The 10,714-nt window shown below is 51.9% G+C and overlaps 1 protein-coding gene across 2 annotated transcripts in view; it reads left to right on the forward strand.

Annotated features, from left to right (window-relative positions):
* Positions 1-10,454, forward strand: part of glrbb (glycine receptor, beta b) — a 258,440-nt gene extending 247,986 nt beyond the window's left edge. The window contains exon 10 of one of the 2 annotated variants that reach the window (XM_038792295.1): positions 9,071-10,454. In XM_038792295.1, coding sequence (XP_038648223.1) covers positions 9,071-9,367 — 297 coding nt within the window. In that variant the 3' untranslated portion in view covers positions 9,368-10,454. The remainder of the gene's footprint in view (positions 1-9,070) is intronic. The other variant, XM_038792294.1, reaches the window with a different exon arrangement.
* Positions 10,455-10,714: the final 260 nt, after the last annotated feature.

Here is a 10,714-nt window from a genome sequence, read left to right on the forward strand (position 1 = left end):
TCCACCCCTGCACAACAACCGCACTCCACCCCTGATGCAGCAACACCGCACTCCACCCCTGCTGCAGAACAACCGCACTCCACCCCTGCTGCAAATCAACCACGCTCCACTCCTGCTGCAGCAACACCGCACTCAACCCCTGCTGCACAACAACCGCGCTCCACCCATGCTCCAGAACAACCGCACTCCACCCCTACTGCAACAACATTGCTCTCCACCCCTGCTGCTGGCACACCGCACTCCACCCCTGCCGCTGCAATACCGCACTCCACCCCTACTGCAACAACATTGCACTCCTCCCATGCTGCAGAACACCGCACTCCTCCCCTGCTGCAGCAACGCCGCACTCCACCCTCGCTGCAGCAACACCGCATTCCACCCCTGCTGCAGAACAACCGCACTCCTCCCCTGCTACAGCAATACCGCACTCCTCCCCTGCTGCAGCAACCCGGCAGTCCTCCCCTGCTGGAGCAACACTGCACTCCTCCCCTGCGACAGCACGACTGCACTCCACCCCTGCTGCAGAACAAACGCACATCCCCCCTGCTGCAGCAACACCGCACTCCACCCCTGCTGCAGCAACACCGCACTCCACCCCTGCTCCAGAGCAACCGCACTCCACCCCTGCTGCAGCAACATCGCACTCCACCCCTGCTGCACAACAACCGCACTCCACTCCTGCTGCAGCAACACCGCACTCCACCCCTGCTACAGCAACACCGCACTCCACCCCTGCTGCAGCAACACCGCATTCCACCCCTGCTGCAGCAACGCCGCACTCCACCCCTGCTGCAGCAACACCGCACTCCACCCCTGCTGCAGCAACACCGCACTCCACCCCTGCTGCAGCAACACCGCACTCCACCCCGCCTGCAGAAACACCCGCACTCCACCCCTGCTGCAGCAACACCGCACTCCACCCCTGCTGCAGCAATACCGCACTCCACCCCTGCTGCAGCAACACCGCACTCCACCCCTGCTGCAGCAACACTGCACTCCACCCCTGCTGCAGCAACACCGCACTCCACCCCTGCTGCAGCAACACCGCACTCCACCCCTGCTGCAGCAACACCTGCACTCCACCCCTGCTGCAGCAATGCCGCATTCCACCCCCGCTGCAGCAAGACTGCACTCCACCCCTGCTGCAGCAACACCGCACTCCACCCCTGATGCAGCAACACCGCACTCCACCCCTGCTGCAGAACAACCGCACTCCACCCCTGCTGCAGCAACACCGCACTCCACCCCTGCTGCACAACAACCGCACTCCACTCCTGCTGCAGCAACACCGCACTCCACCTCTGCTGCAGCAACACCGCACTCCTCCCCTGCTGCCGAACAACCGCACTCCTCCCCTGCTGCAGCAACGCCGCACTCCACCCCGCTCCAGCTATACCGCACTCCACCCCTGCTGCAGTAACACCTCACTCCACCCCTGCTGCAGCAACGCCGCACTCCACCCCTGCTGCAGCAAGAGACGCACTCCACCCCGCTGCAGCAACACCGCACTCCACCCCTGATGCAGCAACACCGCACTCCACCCCTGCTGCACAACAACCGCACTCCACCCCTGCTGCAGCAACACCGCACTCCACCCCTGCTGCAGAACAACCGCGCTCCACCCCTGCTGCAGCAACACCGCACTCCACCCATGCTCCAGAACAACCGCACTCCACCCCTGCTGCAGCAACATCGCACTCCACCCCTGCTACAGCAAAACCGCACTCCACCCATGCTGCAGAACAACCGCACTCCACCCCTGCTGCAGCAACACCGCACTCCACCTCTGCTGCAGCAACACCGCACTCCTCCCCTGCTGCAGAACAACCGCACTCCTCCCCTGCTGCAGCAACACCGCATTCCACCCTCGCTGCAGCAACACCGCACTCCACCCCTGCTGCAGAACAACCGCACTCCTCCCCTGCTACAGCAATACCGCACTCCTCCCCTGCTGCAGCAACACGGCAGTCCCCCACCTGCTGCAGAACACCCGCACTCCTCCCCTGCTACAGCAATACCGCACTCCTCCCCTGCTGCAGCAACACTGCACTCCACCCCTGCTGCAGCAACACTGCACTCCTCCCCTGCTGCAGCAACACCGCACTGCACCCCTGCTGCAGCAACACCGCACTCCACCCCTGCGACAGCACGACTGCACTCCACCCCTGCTGCAGAACAACCGCACTCATCCCCTGCTGCAGAACAACCGCACTCATCCCCTGCTGCAGCAACACCGCACTCCACCCCTGCTGCAACAGCACCACTCTCCACCCCTGCTGCAGCAGCACCGCACTCCACCCCTGCGGCAGCACGACCGCACTCCACCCCTGCTGCAGAACACCCGCACTCCACCCCTGCTGCAGCAACACTGCAATCCACCCCTGCTGCAACACCGCACTCCACCCCCGCTGCAGCAACACCGCACTCCACCCCCGCTGCAGCTACACGTAATGTTACATGTATGCCACTGCTATGTGGCTAGTTCTCACATAGGCCACTGACCTGTGCAGATATATACTTCCAGCAGTCCTCAGAATGTTTGGATTAATTTTCCTAATTGTTATATCTCTCTGATTTTAAACAGTAATCTGACAAATTTCCATTCCAGGTACAGTGCCTAGCGGAGAGGACATTTCTGAAAAATACACTTTTTACGCAAAAGTGTTGAAATATCAGCGAGGGCATTCGTGGAAGATACTTTAACATTTACGTTGTATTTTGATGTTGCCAACTGTACATTGGGGAATTCTGCTCTGTGATAATATCACTCAGTTTTGATATTCCGAAATATCCCTCAGACCCCATTACAGCATGTACTCAATAGAGTTAGTTGACAGACGTGTACTCTCTTGCTTAAGGAGTATCCACCACTTGAAATATGGACCTATGAGGCTTGAATGTCAGCAATACAGCTGGACATCAGTATGATGGAGTTCTTCCCAGAATAGTCAGCCTTTCTCAATCATGAACACTGTCTCTTCAACAGAATGGTCACCTTTTTATCATACCTCAGCATCTCTGTCAGAAACTGCGCTGGGAAGGCACCGGATCTGGGACGAGATTGCCGAAGGCAAAATCGCGAAATGCGATTGGGTGCAGAATAGCTTCCGATCGCAGTAGGCGCCGGTTTGACGCCAAATCGGGATTCTCCGGCACCCCGAAAATGGTGTAAATGCGTCGCTCACTGCGCGGGGTAAAACTACAATTAGGCATATCATTAGTGGGCCTGACACCCTATTCTCTGAGGACTCCCGAGATTCACCGCCGCCGATGGGCCGAGTTCTTGACAGCGTGGTTCACTTGTGGTTTCAAAAGTTGTGAACCAGGCATTCTGGTTGCTGAGCGAGAGAGAGGAGGTAGGAAATGCCGTGGAGTGACTGCGGGCTGCTGGTCAGAACACCGGCCTTGCTGGCTGTGACGGGGGGGCCCTGCCAGGGGCGGGGGATAGGGGGGAAACAGGCCGAGCAACCGGGGTGCCCTATAACAGGGCACCAACCACCATTACGGCGGCCACCTTGCTGCACGGCCACTGACCACCTACCTCGACCCCTGGTTCTACACAGTGACACTGGACGTAATGGTGCGCCCACACCTGCACTCCATCCCCTGCCACAGCGCGCCCCTTCCTGCCCCTAAACACCCCGCCCAACCTGCATTATCCACCGGCAAACCACCCAAGGCCACATCCACAGCAGCCCCAGTGAGGGCAGTGCCAGCCAACAGTACCTCTGGCATCAGGGACAGGCGCTAGGACCAGGGGCCCCCACAGTGCTGGATACAGATGGGGCAGACGGTGGGGGAGGGACATGCATGAACGCCATCGACGGGATGCCCCTGGTCCTGGGGGCGCTAGGTGGGATGTACATCACCCTACGGGCATTTGAGGATAACAGGCGGCTCTACATTAATCGAGGGTACCACTCGATGACCATCCAGCTGGTCTGTGACCATCAGCTGCGCATCGTATACCTCTGCGCCTGATACCCGGGCAGTGTGCATGACTCCTTCATCCTGGCACACCCGGTGATTCCTGACATGTTCGAGGGGCACCACAGATGGTTGAGGGATTGGCTCCTGGGTGACAGGGTTCACCCGTTGCAGCCGTGGCTGATGGCACCTATCTGGAGGCCACAGACCGACGTGGCGACCCGCTACAATGACGCCCATACAGCGACCAGGGGTGTATCTGAGCGGTGCTTCATTGTCCTGAAGATGCGCTTCAGGTGCCTGGACTCTCTGGAGGGACCCTCCAGTATGATGCTGTGAGGGTCGCCCACATCATGATGGTATGCTGCATCCTCCACAACATCATGCAACAGAGGGGCATGTGCTGGATGATGAGGAGTGTTTTGTTTGCTGTGTGGTAGGTAATATGTGCTACTCAATCCTTAGTTAGTGATGAGGTATTCTGAATCCCGCTGAAGAAGATTCAAACTCTTCCAGTGGTAACAAAAGGTTTATTGAGTAACTACAACAATATTTACATGAGTTCTTAATTTAACTTTGATACTAGTGATAAGGTTAACAAGATCTAACTATGGTAACTACCCGTAATTCCACTGGCCATCTAAACTAGTCTGCTGTTGCTTTGATCACCGTGCACCTGAGAGTGAGAGAGAGAGCCCCAATGTGGCTGCCTTTTATACCCCTGTTGGTCCGGCCCTCTAGTCATCATGTGGTGCGACTGATGACACATTAACCCCTTGTGTACATGCACACATAGAGATCACTACAAGGAGGAAGGATGGGCCTCGTCCGACGAGGAGGATGGGGGGTAGGGGGATGATGAGCAGGACATGGGGCCCAGACAGGCAGGGGAAGCCGCACAACGTCATCGCCAGGGCCAACACGTACGGGATGCTCTGATCGCCTCCAGGTACACTGACTAGGAGGGAGGGGGTGGAGATGGGGGGGCAGGCCAGGAGCACATCCCAGACTCACACCCCCTCACCTCCCAAACCACCCGCCTGCACACCCCTTCATTATACATACCCATGGGGGCCCTGGGTTGGCAGTAACAGCGGGTCTGGTTCACGGGATGGAGGTTGGTGACAACCCGCTCTGCAATGAACTCCAGTGCTCCACATTGTATGATAACGTCTGACTCATTCCGACAGTAGCACCTTCCACCTGGGCGATCCCTGCATGCGGGCTGGCCAGTCCATCACACCGTCCCGTTGAATCCCTGGGTTGGGGGTGCTGGGTCGGGGCAAGGAGTGGGTGGGATTGGGGGTGCTGGGTCGGGGCACGGAGTGGGTGGGATTGGGGGGGGGGGTGGAGCATGGTCCTCTCATAGAGCCTGGCCCCCTAACCCCGACCGCGCCCCTTAATACCCAGCCAGCCCGGACCAGCCCTCCCCCACACCCATCAGACAGAGCACCGAGGCAAGATTTAACGGTGTTAACAGGTGTTTATTGTGAGGAAATATATACAGTCTGTGCCCTAACCCCTATGACTGAACTGTGCCCTGCACACGTCAATATTATTGGTGTCTAACTTTCTGGCCTTACGGGTCCTAATACTGCACCTAGGTGGTTCCCCAGACAGTACATCAGGAGTGTAGGCGGCCTGCTGTGACTCCTGCCCTGCGACAAGGGTCCCCGTTGGCATGCGTCTCCTGGGGTGACCCAACCTAGGTGGGCTTGGCCACGGCTCCAGTGTCCCGGATAGCATGTTGCCACCCTGTTCTGTCTGCTGCCCACCAGCAGATGCACCAGAGAAAGCGGCGGGGGAGGGGGGAGGTGGGCGGGGAGTCCGAGGTGCTGTGGTGTTCTGGCACCTCCCCTGCGGGAGTCACTGACACGGGCCCCAGCATCTCCTCCTTCCTTGGGGTGACCGCTGGCCCCCGGGCTGCTCCATTGGACGGGGTGTAGGTAGAGGGGGGGTGGGGGGCTGTCCACACGTGTCATGGGGATCCGCAACTAAGCAGGGTCTCACTTGCTCGCCCACTGCCAAACTCCACCTCGGTGACATTCATTTCCTCCGGGCCGCCAACCACGTCCAGTGCCCTCTGCTCAGGCACGGTGAGGGGCCACAGTTCTGCTGGTCCCCCTCCGGTCTTCTCCCGTCCCGGCGGTTGTGCACGGTCTTCTCCTGGTGGGGGCAGGGGAGAAACATAAACAGCACAACCGTTAGACGTTCCGATGCATGCAGCGCAGGGATTGGGTAGATGGTGGCCTCAGTGGCAAGGGAACCCGGGTGTCTGACTGTCCCCGAGGGGGAGAGGCCAGGTCACGGGTATGTGGGGAGGTGGTGGGGTTAGTGCCAGGGGCACAGCGCTGCCTACTCATCCTGGCCGCCCTGAGGAGATCATAGAGTTTCTTCTGGCACTGTATGTCAGTCCGGGCGATGTTGCCCACGGCGCTGACCGCCTCTGCCACCTGATCCCAGGTATGGCGGACGGCGGCACCTGGTGGCCTTCCTCCCAGGCCAGGGCACAGGGTCATCCGCCTCTCCTCCACGGCGCCCAGGACGGTGTCCAGCTCAGCCTCCCTGAATCGTGGCCCTGCTCTCCTTCCAGCCATCTTGTTGACTGGGACGGTGTGTGTGTGTGTGTGTGGGGGGGGGGGGGGGGGGGGATTGTTTAAGTGCGGCTGCGGCGTGTGAGCCTCATGTGCGCCAATCATGGTCCCGGCGAATCCGGCACTGTTTTGCATGAAATCGGTTGTATTCCACGAGGCGATGGTGCTAGCCCATTTCGAGTTGCTGAATCGGTGTAGCCGTTGCACCATTTTTGCTGTCGTAAAACGCAACTGATTCCACGCAGGCGTCGGCACTTAGTCTCAAAAACGGAGAATCCAGCCCCAGGTCTTTCTCATCTCCATTCAACTGCCTGCTTCCCTGGCCCCTGGGAAAGCTGGCGCATAAATCTTAACTCAGAAAGTATTTTAATATTTGAGGCATGTAGCCTCATTAACATAAAGGAATGGCTTGCCAAGCAAGACCAGTTTAGTTCCCCTCCCCCTAGTTCCAGGAGGGTTAGGGTCGAGTTTAGGTTTTTTTTTTAATTACCTTCACTCTTGACACCCTCCTGCCCATAATAATAATCTTTATTGTCACAAGTAGGCTTACATTAACACTGCAATGAAGTTACTGTGAAAATACCCTTGTCGCCACATTCCCGGAACCTGTTCGGGTACACGGGGAGAATTCAGAATGTCCAAATTACCTAACTCCACGACTTTCGGGATTTGTGGGAGAAAACCGGAGCATCTGGAGGAAACCCACGCAGACACATGGAGGACGTGCAGACTCCACAAAGACAGTGAGTGACCCAAGTCGGGACTCAAACCTGGGACCTTGGAGCTGTGAAGCAACAGTGCTATCCACATTGTGGGGATCTAAAGTTGTCCTATTAGGTGTAAAACATAACTTTGACTGATAAATATCACTGGGAATGGGAAACCAGAGGAATGCTGCCGGCTCAATTTTCCTTTGCCATCACGCGACTGCCCTGGTTCATTTGCAGGATTATCGAGGAAATTTAGGTTCTGCTATTTGCAGACTGGTGCACGGAAGTGGTTGTAACATTTCTTGATAATAGGCAGTGAGGTGAAAACCAGGAGCCAGGCCATATTCTCCTGCTTTGCCATGCCCCAAACTCTCTTAAGATTTTAATGCCTGATCTGTCCACTGTTGAAAGAATAAATGCTGTCTTCTGTAGAACATCACCACCATTCACTGCCCCTTCTACCTGTGCAGATTCAGAGTGCCTTGTGGACTGACAGTTTAAACTAACAATACACACCCACCACTCCATCTCTCTCACATCAGGGATGTTTCTGCCTATCTGGCATTATCTGCTAGTTGCTGTTCTATGATCTTACTATATAAATCTATGTTGACAGTTCTGGTTGTACTTACCGGCATTTAGGCACATAACCGTTTCACCTGAAACTTCCAACTATTTCTATATCTGTGCACTCATGAAACTTCACATAAAAGATTGGTGTTTCATTTTGAATAAATTGAGTAACTTCAGTCACTGCTTTTCTGAAGCTGTTTCGTCAAATCGGTATGCCTTTCACAACTTCCGATCATCTCCTATTCTATGAGGAAGGGTGAGGAAAGAGCAAGAACTCCGTCAGTGTCCACCTTATCCATTAGATCAAATAACTTAATGTATTATCCTCCACAATTTCTGATAAAATCAACTCCTGAGAACACATTAAAAAAAGAGGGGGGGTGGGGAAACTGGCCAACTTCAGGAAATTTCACCCCAGGTTCCATAAGACAATAAAAACAAACTAGAGGAGATTGTGTTTACCCACGACACATACTGGACATGCACACCAGACCCAGGCACCCAAACTTGTCAAGTTCCTTCGGGGTGTTATATACCTATCGTGATCTCACCTCCAAGGAACTTGAATTTCATTACTAAAATTTGCTTTTGCTTGTATCCTCCAATGCTCCATTTGCATACAATATTGCCTGTTGCTGAATTAATGTAAAATATATGCTTTATATCATTAAAATGCTCAAAGGGGTAATTGCAGGCACCTTCTGATTGGTTCCTCATATCAATGTGGCAAGATACATATTGTTCAATTCAATGAATCCTAAAGATTATTACAGTGGCATTTTTTAAGTACACTGCTGAACACATTTTTCATCCCCAAAGAGGATTGTACCTCCATGGAAAGACATCTCCTTGCAAGCAAAGTAATTAGATTTAACATTACTTCTGTCACAGCATTGGCCCTAAATTGTGTCGCAATTTGTTTTAAGTGCTAAGCCTGAAGGTATTGCCTTGTCCTTGAAAGGAAATGTTTTGGAAAGGTTGGAGTTGTCAAATTGTCACAGGCAGTTTATGCAGAAATCAATTTAATTATTTTTATTCTGACTTGAGATCGGTCATGTGCGATCTGCTACCCTGTGGCGCCACATGTTGGTACAGCAATGTACTGCATCACTGTCCTATTTTCCTGTCAGACCTCAGGCAATTTAAACCAAACACTTGTGTTTTTGTACAGTGTATTCTGTGTAAATCCTGTGGTACTTATCATTATGGTAGTGGCGATGACAATGATGTCAAACATCAGTAATGATACTCTTGTGGTTTTTCTAGGTTGCAGAGACCAGGTGCAAAAAGGTTTGTACTTCTAAATCCGATTTGAGATCCAATGACTTCAGCATCGTTGGAAGCTTGCCACGGGACTTTGAATTGTCTAACTATGACTGCTATGGAAAACCTATAGAAGTTAACAGCAGTCTTGGGAAGCTCCAGTTAAAAAATAATAAGAAGCCTCCACCTGCAAAGCCTGTCATCCCCACTGAGGCGAAGCGAGTTGACCTCTACGCAAGAGCCTTGTTTCCGTTCTGTTTCCTATTCTTTAACGTGATATATTGGTCTGCTTATCTATGATCATTCTACTTCTGGATTTCATTGTATGAGATATGTCAGATATCACTGAACCCTCTCCCCATATCTCTTAAGCATATTTTTTTTTCATTGTAAATGGTCTGGGATTGAAAATTGAATCGGGACCAGATGCATTCATGTCAAATTTGAATGAAAGCATGCAATTGCAATGTGTGCACTATAAGCAGACAATGTTGTATATAACTGTTCAGCGCCCAAGCTGCTTTGGAGATCATGAAGCATTAACTACACTACAACATTTCGACTGCTCTAAGAATAATATATTTATGGAGTTGTGATGGATTATTTAAAATGTGCTGCAATCTTTCTGATATCTGATACTTACAAATGCACGTTTAATGTTGCTGAGACACAAATTAAGTATGACTATGTGTGCAATTATGAAAAATTCTATATCTTCCAATAGTAAAGAGTAGACACTTTGATAGTTTTGTTTTAACTTAAAATTGTATTCCAAAAACAAAGTACCTCAGTATTTCCTTCATCAAATGTGAGCTGTAATTCATACCACCTTCATTTTTAAATGACAGAAAATAGTCCAAACCATTCCTGTCAATGTCAAGTTTTGATATAATGTTTAAATTACCAAACTAATTCAGTGATTGTATTATTGAGATGTTCTAGTGGCAAAATAAATATATCAGTTGCATATCTGCATTAATTTGTGCTTCAATAATGGATCACATAAATGGGCATATGTCAGTTGTATGGACGTTCACTGATATCTGTTCTGAAATCAAGTATATACAAATTCGACGGTGGTAAATTACCTGAATTATATCCCCAAAATGGAGATGAAAGAGAAGGGAATGAAATTAATCTCAAATTGTGTTTTCATTGTTTTTATTTCCTACATGCAGACAGAATCTATTTGTTGTTGTATATTCTATGTGCCTCTCATAATATAGGTTCTGTTAGTTATGGTGACTGAGGATGTATTAGTCATGTACAATGCAGACCACAGGTATACATGGAGTGCACAATGCTGCGGGCGGTCTGCAGGATATAACACAAGAACCTATGCTTAATTATATTTACTAAATGTAATAAACATTTTCTGTTCATTAAACTAACTAAATTCCATACTTAACACTGAATTCCTTGGCATGATTCCTTTAAGGAATTAGCATTATAATTGTATATGCCGACTTTTCCAGAGGAATACGCTACCTAGAAATGCTCCACAAAGCTTTTATCCTTGTTGCCCTCTTCAGGTGCAAGCATTGGACCAACGTAAATGAATCTTTGGGCGCGACCTTCCCAAACGACAACAAAGTGCTCCCGCCAGTGCGAAACCAAAGTGATTCCCACTGGTGCTAGGACGTTAAA

This window comes from Scyliorhinus canicula, chromosome 3, assembly GCF_902713615.1.
Source record: "Scyliorhinus canicula chromosome 3, sScyCan1.1, whole genome shotgun sequence".
NCBI classification, from domain to species: domain Eukaryota; kingdom Metazoa; phylum Chordata; class Chondrichthyes; order Carcharhiniformes; family Scyliorhinidae; genus Scyliorhinus; species Scyliorhinus canicula.